A 20679-nucleotide genomic window follows, 5' to 3' on the forward strand; every position below is an offset into this window, starting at 1 on the left:
CATGTCAAGATATTACGCGGCCGATCGTTTGCCGGACCCCTTGTTGATGCTTTTACAATATTGAGTGCAATCGCCAAAGGTGTGACATCACACGCGATACTGCGAGTTGCAACATTGTAATCCCGCAGCCGATTTGAGAGCAGGGGCCCTGAACAAATTTGCTAGCAGACTGGTCGACCTATATAGCCCGTGGTAATTATTAACCCTGGTAAATAATTAGCTTTGCCAATCGTGCTTATAAAGACCCGAACGAGACTTCAATTCTTATGATACCGTAATACAATTGTGTAGATTTTCGGATCATTAAACGTAAAACAGAAAAAGCGGATATATTAGTGGCTCGCACCCACAAGGATGGTGCACCCCTCAGGGCAGTGGTTCTTAAACTTTTTTGAGCGCAACCCAAATCGGAGTTCTATGAACATCTCACGACCCAAGCCTCAAACATCAAAAAAATGTATTTTTCTGACATGCATGAAATAGAACAACCAGATACTCTCCACAATTCTATGAAACAAAGATTTATTATTACAAAAAAGGATTGATTTTAACTTTTAACAATACTACCTGCAATAATGACCTATAGTTGAAAGGAACAAACCCATAGCTCGCATCAAAAGAAACGAACCTATAGCTCGCTTTAAAATAAATGAACCTATAGCTCGCTTTAAAATAAATGAACCTATAGCTCGCTTTAAAACAGTGGTTCTCAACCTGGGGGTCGCAAGAGCTTGTCTGGGGGGGTCGCCGTGTAGTGTTTGATAAAGAAAAACTTCATAAGAAACAAGCAATATGAACCAAAAGTTTAGCAGTATAGAATGCACAAAAGCAACGACAGTCTATAACATTTGTCTTTGTGTGGCTTTTGCTGCAGTGAATCTGTAGCGTTTATGACGTCAAAATTACAAAATTCGGGCCAAAAACGATAAATTGTCTTAATTTTAACTGCTGTGTCCGGCGGTTTTTAAATTATTAGGACAGTAAGCTTTCTGTTCTATTTGGCCGAATTTATTTGAAACTTTGTGGGATGAAGTAAATCCACGGGCTCAAGAGGCCTTCAAAATTGTTTATACCAACTTTACCAACGAAAAATCAAAAATATTTTCGCTTCGCGCGATTATGTGGCGTATTTCGACAATTTTTCTGTGCAGCATAAAAGCGTCAGGTGAAGTATAGGGCACTTTAGTACCAAATTTAAATTTAGGCCAACTTACAATAAAATTTGTGCTAGGTTTACAATAGGTGACAGGCAAAGTATTTCTACTTGTCAGGGTATCATAACTTTTACATGGCCTTTTCTAAAACATCAACAGAATTCAGGTAATAACATTTTGGTGTTGTCGTTTTAGCAAAAGGAAATAGAATTTACAAAAAGCTTTATTATTGGACTACCGTTAACGACTAACCGTTTTTTTGTAAATTTGTAAGGAATTTTGGTTGCTCACCAAGAACAGTTACCTCCATTGATTCTTTTTACTCCCGCACTAGGTACATGCTTAAAATTATTTGACCTAAAATATCTGAATTTCACACCAACAGTGTCCTAATATTTAACCCATCATCTGACAACCCTGCTGGCTCAAACCGTAACTTTAGCTTGTTGTGCAATGTGCATAGCACATTTTAGCCAAATTTTGATGCAATCCTAGTCTAGATTTTTTTCCTATTCGAATTTTGCCAATTTTAAAATGTTTTTTTTATTTACTCAGGTTTATGTATCACACACTATAATTGGGGGGTCGCGAAAGTTATCGAAAACTCAAAAGGGGTCGCGAGAACAAAAAGTTGAGAACCACTGCTTCAAAAGAAACGAACCTATAGCTCGCATCGAAAGAAACGAACCTATAGCTCGCATCGAAAGAAACGAAACTATAGCTCGCATCGAAAAAACGAACCTATATACAGGGTTGCCATCTGCTCAGACAAAAAAAGAAACACGCTACTGAAGACCAAGGGCAGAACCAGGATTCCGGGGGTGAAATCCATGCTTTCAGGAATAACGTTCTAAAATAAAATAAAAACTTGAAAAACAGCTATTTTTGTATGCGCAAAACGTACCTTAATCGCGCGAAGCGCGACAAAATGCGTTTATTTGGTTGAAATTGGCAAGTTAACCACCAATATGGAATGCAAGCTTTGTCAACTTTTTTGCGTCAAAGCGCAGTCAGAGCGCATTTGTACACCTTTTAAACCAGAGGTCGGCAACCTTTTTCTAGTCGCGGGCCAAACCAAACTCAGTAAGTTCTCGGCGTGCCTGAATGGATTTCCTTTATCATAAAAGACGGAATGCAACAGCAAAAAAATCATGGATTAAGTTTAATGAAAATTTAATTTAGAGAGTTTCACGCTACAAATAATTTCCTTTTCGATATAGCTACCATGCGCACGTCGCCCTTGGTCTGAGAAGCCCTCTCAAAAACGCAAATATACCTAAAGGGGAAGGGAAATACGACTCGCGCGAATTTTTTTGCAATTTTCTATTTAACATAGTTAAAAATATGAGGCATGGCCGATTGGCCGTGTCCACTGCCAGCTTGTGAAGCAGGTCGCGGGCCGGATAATTTTCACTGGCGGACCGGATCCGGCCCGCGGGCCGTAGTTTGCCGACCCCTGTTTTAAACCGTGGTGCATGGCAGCATAAAACGCCTGCAGCTGACTCTGCCTGGTAGTTAAGTTTAGTTCACTTGGCGGAGTTTGGTTTGTAATAAAATTATTTATTGAATGATTTACTATTTTACTGTAATGCTTCTAGCGATTTTGTAGTTTTCCATAGCCTCAGCGCTGATTTTACAATCACAATAACAGCAATGATCGTAGCTCTTTTCCTTTCGACTTGGTTTGACATTAAAAAATTCATTTTCATGTTTATCACCAAAAACGGGCTTATGCAGACTTATTCTCTTAATAACATTTTGTCTGTACTGACACACAAATGCCAGTCCTAACGTCAAGCCGAAAGTTTACTTGATTGCTAAAGCAAGCTACCACACTTCTATAGGCTACGATGTACTTTTTAGATTTAGAATAAACAATCACAATCCATTGTTATTATGTGATTTAATGCATTTTGTTATAATCTGGGTTAAAGAACTTGGTAAATATAAATAAATGAAGTCTCTCACTCCTCCGTCAATGTTAAAAGAATTGACAAAGAACGCTTTTAAAAACTAAAATAAGACAAACTAAGCACAAAACTCTAAAATAAGCACGTTTCTTAGAGATAAGCACATTTGTGTTTTCTAAGACACTGCACCCAAAAATAAGCACAAATCTTAGAAAAGCACGGTATTGCAACCCTGCCTATATAGCACGCATCGAAAAAAATGAACCTATATAGCTCGCATTAAAAGAAACGAACCTACAGCTCGCATCAAAAGAAACAAACCTACAGCTCGCATCAAAAGAAACAAACCTATAGCTCGCATCAAAAGAAACGAACCTAAAGCTCGCATCAAAACAAACGAGCCTATAGCTCGCTTTAAAAGAAACGAACCTATAGCTCGCATCAAAAGAAACAAACCTATAGCTCGCATCAAAAGAAACGAACCTAAAGCTCGCATCAAAAGAAACGAAACTATAGCTCGCATCAAAAGAAACGAAACCATAGCTCGCATCAAAAGAAACGAATCTACAGCTCGCATCAAAAGAAACAAACCTATAGCTCGCATCAAAAGAAACGAACCTAAAGCTCGCATCAAAAGAAACGAAACTATAGCTCGCATCAAAAGAAACGAAACTATAGCTCGCATCATTTGGGTTAGGGTGCGGGTTAGCATTAGGGTTAGTAAATATAGTAATGCTTGACCCACCCACGCCCAAACGCTAACCCTCACCCTAACTCAAACATTGTGCGGCAATTTAGTAATTGTTTAAACGCTGTTGTAGGATTCTAGACCAATGCCGAATAATCTTCTAAAAAAAGTAAAGTAACTGTGCGGCTACCGCTTACACCAGTCTCATTTTTTGACCCTACGCGACCCATACTTTGAGAACCACAGCCTTAGGAGGTAATACACATTCGGTGAGACTATAAAGTAACTCCTGGGTTTAAATAAAGAAATAATTACCACAACAGTGCATATTATAAACGTGCATTATAATATAGCCTATACGCAGCGAAACGAAACGCAAAAAGCGCACCTCAATACTAAATTTCCGAACCAGGTAGGCTATAGGCCAGTGGTTCTCAACCACCGGTCCGCGTCAACTTTTCTGCTGGTCCGCCAAATATATTACAATCTTAAATCTCAACTACAAAATGCAAGATCAGAGGTTCTCAACCTTTCGTGCCTCGTGGCCCCCTTCGAAAGGCTTTTAATGCTCGTGGCCCACCGACTATAAAAAATAGCTATAAGTGTGTTTAACGTGTGTTCACTTATTTAATTTCACCAGGTTAATAAAAAACACTTCCATTGAACGAAAGCCAACAATTAATTGCACTTAAAATCCGAAATCAGGTAAAGTCGCTTCCTGGTCGAATCGTATTCTTTCGGCAGAAATAACGTCGGCATCATCATTCTTTCTTCGGGGATGCTTTTTATCACAATGATTTTTAAGTTTGGAGGGTCGTAATATCGCATTTAACCTCACTACCGAGCAGTGCACACTTTGCGCACAATCACTTTCGTCTCGTCTTACTTTTGTGAAGCCAAATAAAATGTAACTATCACACCATTTGCCAATTCGATAACATAAAACCTTGTTTATGCTTTGTGTAAAAACGTACTTTCCATAGTAAACTTCTCTGAAAGTATGGTTAATACTGAGTGAACTAGAAAAACACAGATGTTAGTTTATGTAACGTAACAATGTTTGGCAATTCGGCGAGCAGATAAAGAATAGCAAGCTTGACATCGACTGTTGCAAATCTCACGAATAGCAAGTAGTATCGTGTAAGAAAAAATGCGTTATAGGCTAAAGAAGGTTTAACACTAAGTTTGAGTTTATCTAAAAAAAAATAAAAATAGTGACACAGGTTTTGCAATACCACGACATTGCTAGAGACTTATGCTTGTGACCCCCCATTGACAGCTCTGTGGCCCCCTAGGGGCGCCGAGGGCCACGGTTGAGAAACCCTGTGCAAGATGCTCAAGGCTTGTCAAACAAATTTAGAACTTCACCAGCTTCGTAATTTGCAACATTGTGACGTAACAAAGAGTTAATGGTCTACTTTGGACTTTATCGTACGTCGTACGACACAATGCAAATGTTGTGCCCAACTGTTTAAAAGTAGGCTACAGATCGTGTAAGTCTTAAATTTTAGGACCAGTTGTATGTGAAAAACTCATTGAATTTAAGTTTACATTCTTTGCTTTTAAGTTTATACTTTTGTCATATTTGCATTTTGGGTTAATTTTGATTTTTGAAGGACCACTGGTCCGCAAAATTTGTTTTAAAATTTTACCGGTCCGTAAGCTAAAAAAGGTTGAGAACCACTGCTATAGGCCACTCTAATCTAGGGAACGTCAAGAAATAGTAAATAGTGACGATGTATTATTAATTGTTTTTAAATAACTACTTGAGTATTAGACTCAACTTACCATTTCATATTATTACGCAACAAAATATAAAATAGAAAAACAGTACCAGGGACCAATGAATTTTAATTGATAGGTGAAAGCGGGGCAAATCGGGCTCCTCACTTTTCGCGTTAACGAAAATGTGGCAGCGTTAATTTCTTTACTCAACAGTGACTATCGTCAAAATTATTTTCGTGACCACAAATTAGGCAGATTAGATTTTGCACAATTCAGGGAGGGGAGAAAATGTGTTTTGGGGATGTTGATATAAAGATAGAACAGTAGGCTAAAATTATGCGTTTGTTACTAAAATTCAAGTAAAGGCGAAGTTACTTTTTTGCTGATTAATTTATAGATAAGGACCTATTTGTTAATCCGACAGTTGGATTTTTTAACTTTAAAGATAAGTAATTAGGGTTTTATATTGCATTATCATTGCGTAACCTTTAAGCAACAATGTAACAAATATGTACCAATTAGATACTGTAAGCCAGGGGTTCTTAAACTTATTTTACCGCGGACCCCTAAAATTATTTTTTGCTTCACGTGGACCCCTGTAGGCAAGAAATTATTAAAAAATCTCATAAATTGACGTCACAATCAAATAGCCTGTCAGAAAAATGCTGATGGTTTAAGTGAAAAGGAGTCTAACATTCAGTGGTAAAACGTTTTATTTTTAATTAAACTCTTTTTTTTTAATTTGATTACTTTTTAAACGTACACTAATATTTTAATTTGGCCTTCATGGACCCCCTGAAATTAGTTCACGGCCCCCAAGGGGTCCATGGACCTCAGTTTAAGAACCCCTGCTGTAGGCTATTGTGTCGCATTAAGTATTTCAGTACGTACGCCTGTAGTAAAGGTGCAGGCTTTATGTAAATGTTAATCTTATTTCCAATTAGTTACATTTTAAATTATTCTTGCTAAACAAGGGTTAATGTAATTTATTCGAACTCTCTAATTTTGTTTGATTCTTTTTATAGTCACAAAAGTTGCTTGTCTCCAATCGAGCCTCGACTTGATCTATATGCCAGCTCAAGTTTCGTAGGCCTACACATTGTATCTTTTCTCATTAATTTGTCTTTCATTCGTTTGGGCATATCTCATTGTGGGTCGCCCAATAAACTTGCATTTAAAGGGGGTTGCAAACTGAAAAAGGTTGGAAAGCACTGGCATAAGAGAAATGTAGGCCTAAGGCAGTTTTTGTACGGCCTTACGCGGCCTACTTTTGTAAAATATTTTCAACCAATGGCGCCATGTATATCATTACTTGTATTATGACGTCACATTGTGACGCAACTTTGTGAAAATATCTCTGTATGCGCCCCTCAACAAAAATCGATCCGGCATTTCCACATAAGGCAATTAAATTATATTTTATTACTGGAGTTTGTTTTTTCCCGCCAGGGGGTCCGTTTTGCCCCAGGCAAAAATCGGCAAGTAGGGTAATTTATTCAGAAGGCATGCTTCTTTAAGTTGTTTTTATTTCAGCAAAGGAGTAACTTCAGTAAGACCTTTCGGTTGCCACCATACTCATCAAAAAATATTTTGTAAAACCCGGAAAATAGCATTTATCCCTTGCCCGGCATTTTCCTACTCATTGGCGGGACTTAATATACTTCTGAAAAAGGTGTATTGTAAACTTTGCATCAAACCAAAAAGCTCGTAAAAATGTTAATAGCAATATACTGATGTCACGCCTTTTCCGCATTTCGCTAACAAGCCTATGCTGAAGTTTCTATGAAATGCCGATCCCGCCGATTTACAGCGGGCGGCAAGTGATAGAGCAAGTCCTGACAAGACCGCCGTCCGGCACACGCGTACTCGTGTAGGTTCTTCTCCACCGTGCTAGCTTAAACGCCTAGATCGTTGTGAGCGCAAATCGCTTGCTGTGTGGTGCGCAAACACGCCTCTTGTCAGACTTGCCCGGGCTTGTCCGCCAGCTCGGGAATTTACGATTGCGCGCTGAACAGGCCCGTGGTGTAAGATCTGTTGTTAGTCATAGCGCTGAAGCCCATATAAAGAACGATAGCGGGATAACTATGCAGTTGTTGCGTTTATTGGACAAGTTTCGCCTGGCTGATATATGTATAGCTTGCCTTTAGCGCCTGAGGTTTAAAAGCGTGCAGGACGTCAGGGAACAGGCTGTTCAGAAGTGGCCCATAAACATGGCTGCCTTTCGTCGTCGGCCAACTTGTATATACTGCTGTAGACGGAAAAAGTACCACAGCGGTACATTTTAGGGACTTCCCAGTGTTATGTCCGCCGGTTGCTAGTCCTAAAATTGAATCTAAAATAGTATTTTGTTTGTTTACTTTTTGTTTTAATTAAATACAAAGTTGTCTTTTTTTATGTATCCATCAGTGTTTATTTTTTCTAAAGACTGATAAACAGTGTTCAACTTTATTTTGCACAATTGATCAATTGTTCACCATGGTAAGAAGTTGGCTTATTTTAGATTTTACTGTTTAATGTTGTTTTATTTCATGAATAAATACTTAATAATGTTGTTTTATTTCATGAATAAATACTTAATAATGTTGTTTTATTTCATGAATAAATACTTAGTTAAAAAATGAGTGTTGTTAAAAATCTTCATGATTAGGGTGTTGTTCTGCTGGGCACCAAAATCTATTCTCAAATATTGTTTGTTTCTACAGACAACAAATCAACAGTATTTCAACACAAGGCCAAAACTTTTAGCAATACTTCAGATGGGAGGAGCCAGGGGTCAACTCTTCACTGCTGAGCAGGTTCAATATTAATTCTTGGAATGTCCTAATTACAGCTCCTTTCCAAGAATGTTTCAACTGAACATTTCCAGGATTTCCCTCGAAATAATGATCTGAATCTTGGGATGTTTTGTTATAATCCTGGTTATTCGACAACATAACAAAACTTTAAAAAACTTGTCATTCTTGACTAATATAAAGAAAAAAAAATTTTCAAACTTTTTAAAGTCGTTGCCTGAGTTGCTTTATTCGCGCTTACCAGCGGAAAAACTTAATTTGATTTATTTTACCACTAAAAATGCGCCCTGCATGTCCTTGTTTTCTATATACAACAAATTAGGGTGTAGCCTTAAATACAAGAAGGTCTTGTATAAGATTGCAGAAGCAATACTAAAGAACATTTCAAGTGAACTTATTTAAATGCTTGGAGCTACTATAAAGTAATTTTCAACATCATAATTTGATGTAATTTAGCACACTGACATTTTGTCAGGATTTTCCTGAATTTTCATTTTTTATCCCGTTTCTAGAAAGTGAAAAAATCCGTAAAAAAGACAAATTGTAGTCCTATTTTTGTTTTACATTTGTTTTAAACTTGTTTTTTTTTTGCAGGTTGTTTACTTTCTCGGCAAGTATATTGAGAAACAGCAATTATATGACCCATCCAATAAACGCAACATATGCTGCGAGTCAGATCTCCTAGGAGAAGTCTTGCAAGTAAAAAGCTTTACCGTCACTGATTTCAAGTAGGAGTTGTTTTTTTGATTATATGGTAACTTCTGCTTTTTATAACATTTACAAGTTATCCCGTCTGAAAAGTATGAAAGATCTTAATGAGATCTTGCGATTGAATGGCCCAAAAAATCTGGTGATGGCCAATAGGGTGCACCAAAGGGTAAAAGTGCAACCCACTAGTGTAACATACAGGAATTTGGGTTGCAGGTTTTATGGGAAAACACATTACAAGTTTTCTGCTGTATAAATTTGCTTATTGCATGATTTCTGCGCAGAAATCTTTGGAAGCTGGTGTTTCCATGCCTTGTACCAGCGACAAAGAAGGAAATATCCACTACAAAATTAGTTCAAGAACAGGTCAAGACCCTAACACTTTTTTACCAGTACTGAAACGTGTTGTCAAAATTGATATTGCAATAAATATATATGGAAAATTAAATATAGACAAATGTGTTAGGATTTAGACCAGCGCCAAAAAATCTCGCATTTACTGTTGATTGTTGTATATTAGATAAGTTATTTCTTTTATTTTTCCAGTTCTAAGCACAACAAATACTATTTGTGTTTTTTGTTGCAGGGTGAGTCCAGTACAAATGAGTTACCGTGGTGGCATTTTGTGAGTCGCACACGCCGTCAAACTGATGACGAAACTGATGCTGGCAGCTATGCTGTAAGTTACTTTTATTAGGATTACTGGATTTTAACAGGGTTTCACTAGGTTTTTTATAAATGCCTCAGTACAATTTAATTAGTACAAATTTGAGTTTTAAGAAAAACAGCCACTCAATGGAGAAGAGCTGGTCTTGACTAGCAGGCAGTTGTGTATCCCTAATGAAAACCCTGTTATAAATACTTGATCCATTTTCTTCATTACTATTTAAAATTTGCTAGATTATTTGTTTAAAAATAAGCTCCTTGTTTTGCGGTGAGCAAAAAAAAAGAAGAAAAAAAATCTACAAACTCACCTCTGATGTTTGATTTTTGACTGACATTACTCTTGAGTTCTACCAACCATTTACAGAAAAACAACTTGACTTTGACATGACCTTGGCATCAGATGGATGGATGGTTTTTGTTCCATGGTTCCACTTATAACCTATTCTCAGTACCAGATATCCAGAAAGAAAGTATCTTGTTATATACTTTGACATGACCAGTGTTGTTTGATTCTTAAGCCAGGGTGTCAAAATATCAAAATTCTAGCGACCAACAAACTTTATACCTTTCTAATAGTGTTTTATTTATCAGGGTAATCTCTATATAAATGTATGTATGTATTTATGTTATGTTGTTCAATCAATACAATTTTTTTTTGCAACGGGTAAGATTAATCGGGTAAGATTAAGGAAATTGGAATTTTGAACAAAGTATGACTTATGTATATCTAGACATGGTTCCATTTTGTAGTGGAAACATTTTTGGTTAATCAAGTATTTGTGTGTTTTAGGGTAAGGAAACTATTGGAGTACAAGACAGTGAGTATGACACCGATAGAGAAGACACCCTGGAGTATGAACCGGTGTACAGTGAATCTGAAGCAGAATCTGATGCTACAGAACCAATTTCTTCGGAGGACGAGGACCCCAATGTATGCCCTTCATAACACATAATTTTGCATTGATTATTTTTAAATACCTTATTTTTGAGGTTTGCCATCTTAGAATCTGTAAAAGTTGTGAATTTATTTTGTGATCAGCTAAAAAAAATTCTGTTGTAAACACAATTATTAAACTATGTGGTATTGTGTTGACTGTTGACCATAGTATTTATGCTGTTTTGTTTTTGATTTAAATTTAAAAATGTCGAGAAATTAGGTGGTAAAATTCCTGTCTTTGACATTTTTTTGGAAAATCATGTGGCAACCCTGTTGTTGTACTTTTAAAGGTTTCAGTGTTTTTAAATAAGATAATGATTTAAAAAATGTTTATTGATTCTTTTTTCAGATGTTTAACCTTATACCACTTCAATCTGATACTGATGAAGAAACAACTACAACCGACTTCAGCATGGATTCTGACATTATGCTGGATGTGAGTTATTGATAGTTTAAAAATCCTTATTTATTAGTAAACATCCCCTACTAAACAAAAATACCTTAACAATGCCTAAAAAGGGTTCTATTTTATTTTAGGACTATTTTACGTTTGTTTTATGTTCGTTCGACATCACCTAGCAAATAACATTTTTCTTTGTTAGACTGCTCTGAAATGTGTCCGAGATCGTTGCCAGTTGTTTTGTAAAGAGGTCTGGGTATTGTTTGTTTTTGTTGGTTTGCTACTATATTTATATAAGATAATGGCTGAACAGCAGTTGGGTCGTGCAATAAATCGTTCTCACCATTTGCAAATTATAAAATAAAAATAATAAATTAAATAGCTAATTCCAGCAATATTGTAAATCAGTAGTAATTAACTGACGCTACAATTTGGTACCGCATTAGTTATTTATACCAGTGATTCTCAAATTGTGGTGTAGCGCGAAACTTTTTGTGGCTTTGGAAAATAAATTGTTCGTACTACAAATAGGCCTACAGGCTAGCAGTCAAGACTTATTTCACATTTTCCATAAGATAACTGATGATAATAAAGTATTCACTTATTGGCTGTGTAATTAGAAAAATTGTCAAGTCATGATATTACTGTTTTGTTGGAAGTGTGCCACTAATATTATTTGGTTTTCCTAGTGTGCAAAAAAACTTTTATTAGTCAAAAGGCTTGTAGAAAACAGACCAGCTTGTCCATTACTGCATATTAATATAGCCAACCACTAATTTCTACCCAGTATTTAACTTTTTTAAGTCAAAGAGCCAATGGAAAATATAACAGCTTTCTTCTTGACCATGCAGCGTGTACATTTTGAACTGTGTTTAACCGAAGTTCATTCCTCACAACGCAGGAACACTGGACTTGTCACGAATGCGGCACCCCAAACCGACCCACCTTCGGCTACTGCCAGCGCTGCTGGGTGCACCGTAAGGGCTGGGTGAACGCGAACGACACCCTGCCCCCCGGCGACCCCCTGCGCCGCTCCCTCACCGACCCGGTATCCGCTCGCTGCAACGACCCTAGTGACCCGGATAAACTCGACCGCTCTCGTAGCCTTGACGTGCCGGACGGCGTTCGTCGTACAGCGAACTTCGCCGAAAGCATGCTGGTCGGGACTTCGCAAATCACCCCGATTCTGCCGTTCGCACAGGACACGCACAAGCCCGAAGCCGTGACATTCGGCGAACCGCAAGCGAAAAAGACGCACCTCGACACCGATTCCGATGTTTCGCGGCTGGACAGTGCTTCTAGCGGCATGTCAACTGACTCGAGTTGCCCAGGGCTGTGCAATATTTGCCGCAACAACCCCAACAACGCTACCATCGTACACGGCAACAGCGGACACCAGTTCTGCTGTTACAAATGCGCCAAGCGGCTGCGACGACGCGGCAAGGCGTGTCCGGTTTGCCGACAGCCCATCGTGCTGATTATTAAGAATTTTATCGTGCAGTTTTAGGCGTCGTTTTTTTCGTATTCGGTACTTACTTTTTCGTTGATTATTTCGTTCTTTCACGTTGTTTTACTGATAAACAGTGCACATAAGAACCGTTCCGTTTTGACAGCTTCTGGAAAATTTGCTTAATGAAGTTCATATAAATTCAGCTAGAATTAAGTTGTCGGGTGCTGACTACCAGGATTTGGAAAACTGGACGCGCTGTAAGATTTTGCGGTGCGCCTAGTTTAAGGAAACGAAATCACAGACGTTAAACGCCATTCATGTAGTTTTAACTCTCCGGAGAATGCAACTAAGTGAAGCGGGTAATGCGATCTGAACAAATCATTATTACCACTTAGGCAACGAATGGCACTCTTGCTTTGGTTAACATTTTTTTGATGTGAATTGCCTAAATGCATTGGGCAACTTTTAAGTATTGTACACCCTTTACTGTGCAATATATTTAAAACAGCGAATATGGTACTGCTTCGTTAAGTAAAAAATTCGGCATTGAAATCCTAACACAACATGTTTGAACATTTCTATATGCCAGACTGTTTTTGCCTAAGGCGATTTATGATCTCCAGAATCAAGATGTTTTGCTGGTAATGCTTGGGAGATTTTAGTGTGTTGTATTGAACTGAAAACTAAACAAAACTTCATTTCTTGCTATAAGACCCGGCCAAGGGTGTACTGGGATCACTATGGGATAGGAGTGTCAGTGTAGGCTACTTCCCATATTTTGTAAATTGTGTTATCTACAACAGCGGTGGAGAACCTATTTCTCGCGAGCCATATATAGCTCTTTTGGTGACCCAATATGGCTCTTTTGATGAGGAAATTTTGCCCGCAGATAAAACAAAGCAATCTTGCTAGCATGATGTGAATAAAACTACACGCGGCCATGGTTTCTTTCTAAACTGTACTTTTAATTTTATAAAACAAGACGAGTGGCAACTTTTTTAGCGCTTCACGCGAATTCTATTTCTATTGGTGGCTGTTATAGTCCGTTTGACGAAATCTCTTATTGTTCCAAAGGTCATGTTAGTATCATGACATTCTGTAATTAAAGTTTTCTAAACATAGCCAATGCACTTTTTCACGCTTAATATGCCCAGTATTTTGAATAAGAACAGAACAAACAGTTTCATTCAAATCACCATTTTGTTTCAATCTAAAGTAGATGTTGAAACAGGTTATATACGACTCTCATCGAAATACAACCAAAAGTATTCCGCTTTTAGGGCTCCCTTAGGTGAAAAGGTTTCCGACCCCTGATCTACAATATAACAAAAACAGTAGCATGGCATTTCCGTGATAATGACGTCATAAAGCCAACCAACTTGCCCAAACAACGGCAAACAGAAATGAAATGAAAGAGCTGAAATTCGTTTTAAAGCTCACGGGAATATATTTGTGAAAATGGCTTTGGTAAGCAGTACTACGACCCCTTTAGCGCCGGTATGTCGCGACATATTCAGCGACTCTGTCCATACAAAGTTGGAGAATGATGCGAAAAAGAAGCATTGGTGCCTCTTTCGATCAATTCTTGAATCGGATGATATCACTCGATTAGAAAACCTGATTCTGCGGTTTTCGCTAGGTAAGTGAACGCTGTCGGATAATTTATAAATATTTAGCTCGTTTTGTGTTGCTCAACATGAAAACTTGGCTAAAAAATCCGCATTGCTATTTACTTTACAATATGTTTACCTTGTAGCGAAAATGCTACCGCCCATTGCGTTGGTGGACTGCCTGCCCCTACTCTTCGAAGCGCAAAGCTTGCTTCTCAACGGTCAGTACGGGATAGCAATCGCCAGGTTTAAAAGTATCCTACTTTTTATACAGGTATATATATACTAATTTGTTGTCTTTTTTGCCAATCGCAAAAACTGATGAAAACGAACCATAAATACATTAAATAGGGCAACGCAATACAGAAATGGTTACGCGGATTTAAGAAAGATCGCTGACAGAAAATACCAGTTTTTTTTTTAATGAGAGATTAAGTTTAAGTTAGATGTTAATACGGTAAAGCAACTGTTACATTTATAGCGCGCTAATTAAAAGCAAACTGCTTAACGTTTCGCCAATTTTTTCAAGACTATAACATTTACCGATTCCGAAGAGCATCTCCCCATTGCCGCTGTGTTATTCGTGCGAGGTTTGGTTCACGAACGAATCGCCTTCTGTCAGCTGCTCAAAAACAATCCTGTGCTGGCGATTAAGCACTCTCAGCTGTAAGTGTTTCGAACACGCGATGTAACGTTTTAACATGATAAATGATAAAAATTGATCAATAATATTCGACGATAAAATGGAAAATATAGTCTTGAAGAATTACAAATCCCAGAAAAGCTGTTTTTTAAATATTATTAACAAAGATAATATATAAACAAAAGATTAAATACGCTAACAATCAAAGAAAAGCATCAACACCTTACTAATTAACAGGAATTTATTATAAGTTTGGAGATGAGAGAGTTAGTCTTCATCGAAGTTAAAGCTCATTCAAGGACAATTAAATAAAATAACGAAAAAACAAACGCGTTTTCACGATCCAGATGCATTGCGGAAACACCTCACCACCACCCGATGTCGCACTTGTGGCGCGCGATCGGCTATCGGCGTCGCAAGCGTCCGCATGCGGCGCTCAAGAGCATGACGTTGTACGTAGCCGCGTCAGCCGTGAACCCTAACGCGTGTGCGTTCCTGGAGCACGAGCAGTGCGTCATCAACCAATATTGGAAGGCTGTCTCCGAAGAATCGGGAAAAAAGATGACGAATGTGAAGGTATTCGTGTTTGCACATAGCGTATCAAATATAGAGAGTAAAAACACACTTTTACATGGACACCGTTTATTTAGTTTGGTTCTAATATAGTTCCTTTTAAATGGACCCCGTTTATTTAGTTTTATTCTAATATAGTTCCACAGCACAAGGTGTGGCTCGTTAGACTAACACCGTTCTTTTCCGAAAACTTATAACTAATAGTAAACGGTTCTACAGCTGTCTCACTGAAGGGATTTGAAAGCGGGGACGTTTTTTAAGAATGCTTGTAATTCCTATCCTAGGTCGCAGTTATATATTCGTTTTTATCCTTGAGTTGGCTACCTTTTGTTTTTTGTCTGTGTTATAGCTATTGAAGCCTTTCGTAAGGGTTTGTGTTGCCTTGGCTTTTAAAATATTTCTTTCTGCGTATAATTTGCTCGTCAATCGATTCAAACATTTCTTTCCAGGCGTTGTACATATCGGTTCCGAATCTCTCGCACTTGGACCTGCACCAACAAGCGGAAGCTATGTCGCAGATCATTCTGGAAGTCAACCCCACGTTCAACTGCTTGATACATTCTGGTACATTATCTGGCCTGACAGTGTTGCATTTTTGTTTTTCATGGTTAAAGGCTTTGGTCAAATTATTTTTGCTACACAAACATACAATTTCATTTTCAAAAGGCACCGTAAATTAGCTTATATCGCTAATCGTTTGGGGTAAGACAATTCACGACAAAAGGTCGTAGAATTCATATTTTATCAAATTTTAGTTTTAAAGATATCGGAGTATTGGTTTTCGATCTAAAATAAACACGTTGCGTTACTTTGTTTATCAAACACAGTTTACAATCAATGCTAAATCGTTATCTACATCAAACAAAAGCAGTATAGCTCAGTACCTCGGTCTTTCCTAATTTATCACATATAAAGCATTTATCGAGCTTAAAAATAAAAGTATTGTCATGTTAGACTGAATGACGAAATTACTTCTGTCGATATCGGATTAAACAACAGCCGCTTTCAACGCATTTTAGAAGCTGGCGCGGTGCATTGGGCGCCCCTGGCCGGAACCGACGTGTCGTTCTTTGCGTCGACGGTCAGTCACCGGCAGGCGTACAGCTTCAGGGAGCCGGACGCCGTGGCGCGCTACTTCGCTAAGCTGCCGCAGGACATCGAGTGGGACCTGGCCGAGACGCGTCCCTTCAACCTGCGGGCGGCCAGGGAGGTCTGGGAAGCTGCCGCCTTTATTAACGCCACCAGCCCGCACGTGAGTGGATCACACTGGAGGGTTTAGGGCTGAGGGCCTGAATAAGTGCGATACTAGGGTACTGTAAATATAGGCCTAGTGTTGGTATGATAAACGGTTCTACAGCAGTCTGACAGTGTTGGTATGTTTGCTTTGCCCATTCTGTCATATAAGTCTCGTGCAGAATTTTTTAACGCGCAGTCTGTCGACCTTGCTCCTAAAGCAAATATAGCACTGAATTTGACACCGATCGCAGTGTTGAAATGACTTAAGTCAGTGACTTAATTAAAGTGCACTTCAGTCACCGTTTTCAAATGACTTGAGTCTTTTGACCCGAATGATTTGACTTGACTTAAGTCTTTTGGACAAATGACTTTACCTGGACTAAAGTCAACTTGTCAAATGTATTGGGATTAAATTAATTGTTTTTCATTAAAATTTATCTCAAGTTGTGTACATCGAACAATTTTATTGCTGTATATTGCGTTTATGTTATTTCTTAGTTAAATTGTTGCTCATAATCGGACGACTTTACCAATTTTAATGGTTTAACAGATTACTTTTATGCCAGTGACACGACTTGAAATTGACTTGTCAACCGGTGACTTGGACTGGGACTTGACTTGTTATTTTTGCAAAATACTTTTTGACTTGTATTTCAGTTATTTTTCAAATTACTTGACTGGTGCTGAAGTCATTTCAAAATGACTTTTTTAAAACACTGCCGAATCGCAGGTTAGCATCGATCCGGGCGGCGAGCTGCATGAGCACCTTCTCTACTGCATGGAGCTGACCAAGGAGCAGCAGTGGCACAAGGCGCTGTTCGAGTTCGGAGCGCTCCTGGCCGACCTGGCGCTCTTCCCCCTCCTCTCCTCTCGGGAGTGGACGCGAGAGGATGAGGCGGAGGCGGACGAATTCGCCGATAAGGTGTCCGAGATCGTCCGGGTCATCCGCAACGGGATCGCCGACTCGGCGGAGGAGACCAGCGGAATAGGTGGGAGTTTAAAAATAGGTGGAGGAGGGCGGATAGGAAAGCTAACGGAAATGTTAGTTTTTACATTGGAAAAGGTGCCACTAGAGCGGGAAATAAGACATGGAGATCAACGGAATAGGTGGGAATTGAAAAATAAGTGGGAAGTACGAGCAGGGCCTAAAAGTTTTATTCGCAGCTAAAATTCCTTCCGGTCGCCAAATGTCCGCAGGGCCACTTTGGAAACAACTGACCCTGGTTAAAAAAACCTTAATTTGTTGATAGGTTTTTAATTATCTCCTTGAAGGCTCCCGGTATATCTTTTATGTAAGTTACGTTATGTAAGATAACTAGTCCACAGCTTTAATTGAGTTTTTTGTAATTTTCAGACCCTTTAATGGCTTCATTGGCGTCTCATTAATTAACATGACGAATCTAAATTTGTAGCCCTGTGTATGTGCTTCTGTAATGGCGATACCAGTGCCACAACAAGTATTTCATTCTGTACTTATTCGTCCAGGTGTACTAGGAGTAACTCTGGTGCGCATTTTTTTTTTCAGCAAAACTAAACGCTGACAAAGCAATGCGTACATTTTGAATGCAAGTTTGTTTCTTTTTTAAAAAAAGTAATCTCGCGTTTTTATAACAACTTCTGCTGGTTGGTGGATATAATGATTGTATATTTACTGACCTGTCGCCGAACAACACGTCATTTACAGCACGGCAAGTTTCGCCTATTTTGTATTCTGTAAATTCTTGTAGAAAAATATGTCTTTTCATAATCACTATTTTTGTTTAACTTTGTTGTCGAGTTTCATGCTTAAGCGCAGTCCGCACTTATTCTATCACTATTGTAGTATTTTTTAGCAATTAGAATAAAACGTATATATAGGTTAACGTAGGAAAGACGACGTGAATACGATAACTTTAGATAACTTTTCAAAGTAGTTGAAAAGATTACATTTTTTCAGATTGCTAAACATTAGTGATAACTTTATGGTAGGCTACGGTACGTTTATATGAATTGGTGCCTGAAATACGTAAAACATCACCGAAATTTACCATATTTAGGAACTAAAAATTAGGCTGGTTACATTTTGTTACAATTCAAAACAAATTAGAAAGGTGGAATTCAAATATATGGCGCATACATCAAGTTACGACCCTTATACTGACTTGAATAAAAAAATCACTTGAGTCGCTGTTTCCAATGATCGAACTTATGTATTGTGGGCAAAATTACTTCACTTGAAATAAGTCAATTAAGTGTATAGTGATTATTAAATGTAAAAATCTTATAACTTGTTATTTGTTTCATTTTTGTGTTTTTTATGCGAAATACTGTACATAATGTATCGTGTTAACTGATGTTGTAAGTTTAAAATGTATTTTGGTGGAAATTATGAGACTTGGTATAGCTATGAGGTTAAGTAACTATTGAGTTGGAATCAACTGGCTACTCGTTGAAAATGACTTGACTTGGGATTAAAGTCTTGTTTACAACACTGTTATTCACTTAAAACTATAGGTCTAATATTGGTCTTTTTTTAAAAACAATAAATAGTCTTTTGATAACACTAAAATTGCCACTAAAAAGGCGAAATTGACCTCATTGTTTGGGTGATGTAAATATTTATAGGCGTACTACTTGTATCATGATCAGTGTCTGTTTTTCTTGTGTATAACGTTTCTATGCTTGACTCGCAGCCGAGATCACCTTGTGGCTTGAGCACTGCGAGCGACAGTTCCGGGTTCGCCAGAGCAAGGTGGTGCCGACGTCACTGAGCACGGCGAGGCGCAAATACGTCAAAAAGAAAGTCAAGAAGGCGCCGAGGGAGTGCGACCTGTAGAGGGGTCGTGGAGCCATCGATTGCTCGTAACTCGACTCATAACGCGCTTCTGTAGAAACGCCGCCGAACTCGCACAGTCGCAGTGGGCGATTTTTGTAATAAAAAAGCGAGCTTAAACCGGGGTTGTTGTTGTATTCGATCCTTAAGTTTCAGACGATTTTTAGATGAGGCTAATTCGCACGTAAAACCTGTTACTGAGCTTTGCTGTATAATATGTTTAAATATGATATACTACCAAGATAGGACATTTTAAAGAAAACTCTTTAAAGGTTCAAAAATGATACCACTCGTTAAGCTTTTTTACTTCAGCAACGCCTCATTTGCTTTTGTTCTCCTTTTATTTTCTATACCCGAAGTATCGTTGTAAATTGATACCGCTATAAAAAATATGCCACGAGAGATATAACTGCAGAACAACAAAGTTCTGCCGTTGCCATATTTTCAGACTTTTTCTGTTACGCAACACTCTTGCGTATCAAACACGTGACATCACGTGAATCAGACTTCCGGACAATAAATGGTTATAAGACGCGTCATGTGTTGCTCCAGAAATGTATTTATGTATATCTACATTTATAAAAACATGCCACTAATTTTGGCCGTTGCCAAATTTTGTTTGACATCCATAAATTGAATGTTCAAAATCGATTTTTCTCGTCGCATATTAGTCACACCCTGTATAATTCGGAGAAAATACCCTTCAATATTATTATACAATCTTACGACAGTTTACGTCAACCTTAAGAGGTTATCGCAACTTTTCTGCTTAACAGAACGTATTTTGTTTTTTTCTGTTGGTGAAAGCTTGCTTGAAAACCACGAGCCTGTGAAAATGTGGTCAGTGTCTGTAAAAATATGTGCGTATTTTGACAGATTCGTTATGGCGAGAAACAGCTGCACCAAATAACTGGAGAAACGTCGTTAAGAGGTTATCGCAACTTTTCTGCTAAACCGAAGTATTGTCCCCGACTTAGAGGCCACAACAAAAGGAAATCGCGCCTTGTCTAGTAATTCAGCGCCTGCATTTACAGGAAAAGGCCTGCAAATGATTTTAATCGCTTTGGCACAATTTCACCGAAGGGTGTCAAGGAGACAAATTAACACAGGGAAAAACAAAAGTCTGGCAAAGGATGACGTTCTAACCTTAAAAGCTGGCAACAATGCAAAGGGCGGAAAGCGTCGTTTCGACGAAACCCTGATAGGATTGAGCTACCTTTGCTTAATTGCATGCGAGTAACAATCGCGAACCGTTGATGTGCCAGTGGTTGGCAACCTTTTGCTATAGTCGCGTACAAAACCGAAATCTGCAAGTTCTTGACGGGCCGTAATAAATTTCCACTTAGTTTTAAACAGCATATCATTTTATAACCCT

At 38.3% G+C, this 20679-nt stretch overlaps 1 protein-coding gene across 1 annotated transcript; it reads left to right on the top strand.

Moving 5' to 3' along the window:
* Positions 1 to 7558: 7558 nt before the first annotated feature.
* Positions 7559 to 12833, top strand: LOC146161254 (E3 ubiquitin-protein ligase Mdm2-like). The gene is made up of 8 exons (XM_083383903.1): positions 7559 to 7955; positions 8180 to 8272; positions 8864 to 8997; positions 9262 to 9343; positions 9564 to 9656; positions 10434 to 10574; positions 10930 to 11016; positions 11882 to 12833. The coding sequence occupies exons 1-8, from the start codon at positions 7953 to 7955 to the stop codon at positions 12485 to 12487; spliced, it is 1239 nt and encodes a 412-aa protein (XP_083240029.1). The 5' UTR covers positions 7559 to 7952; the 3' UTR covers positions 12488 to 12833.
* The last annotated feature ends 7846 nt before the right edge of the window (positions 12834 to 20679 follow it).

Source organism: Ascidiella aspersa, chromosome 3 (genome assembly GCF_963924565.1).
Source record: "Ascidiella aspersa chromosome 3, kaAscAspe10.2, whole genome shotgun sequence".
Lineage (NCBI taxonomy): Eukaryota > Metazoa > Chordata > Ascidiacea > Phlebobranchia > Ascidiidae > Ascidiella > Ascidiella aspersa.

Excerpts from the sequence above, each read along its gene's own strand:
- LOC146161254 (XM_083383903.1), top strand. Across the intron at positions 9,657-10,433 it reads CTGATGCTGGCAGCTATGCT|GGTAAGGAAACTATTGGAGT; the intron begins GTAAGTTACTTT and ends TGTGTGTTTTAG. Across the intron at positions 11,017-11,881 it reads ATTCTGACATTATGCTGGAT|GAACACTGGACTTGTCACGA; the intron begins GTGAGTTATTGA and ends CTCACAACGCAG.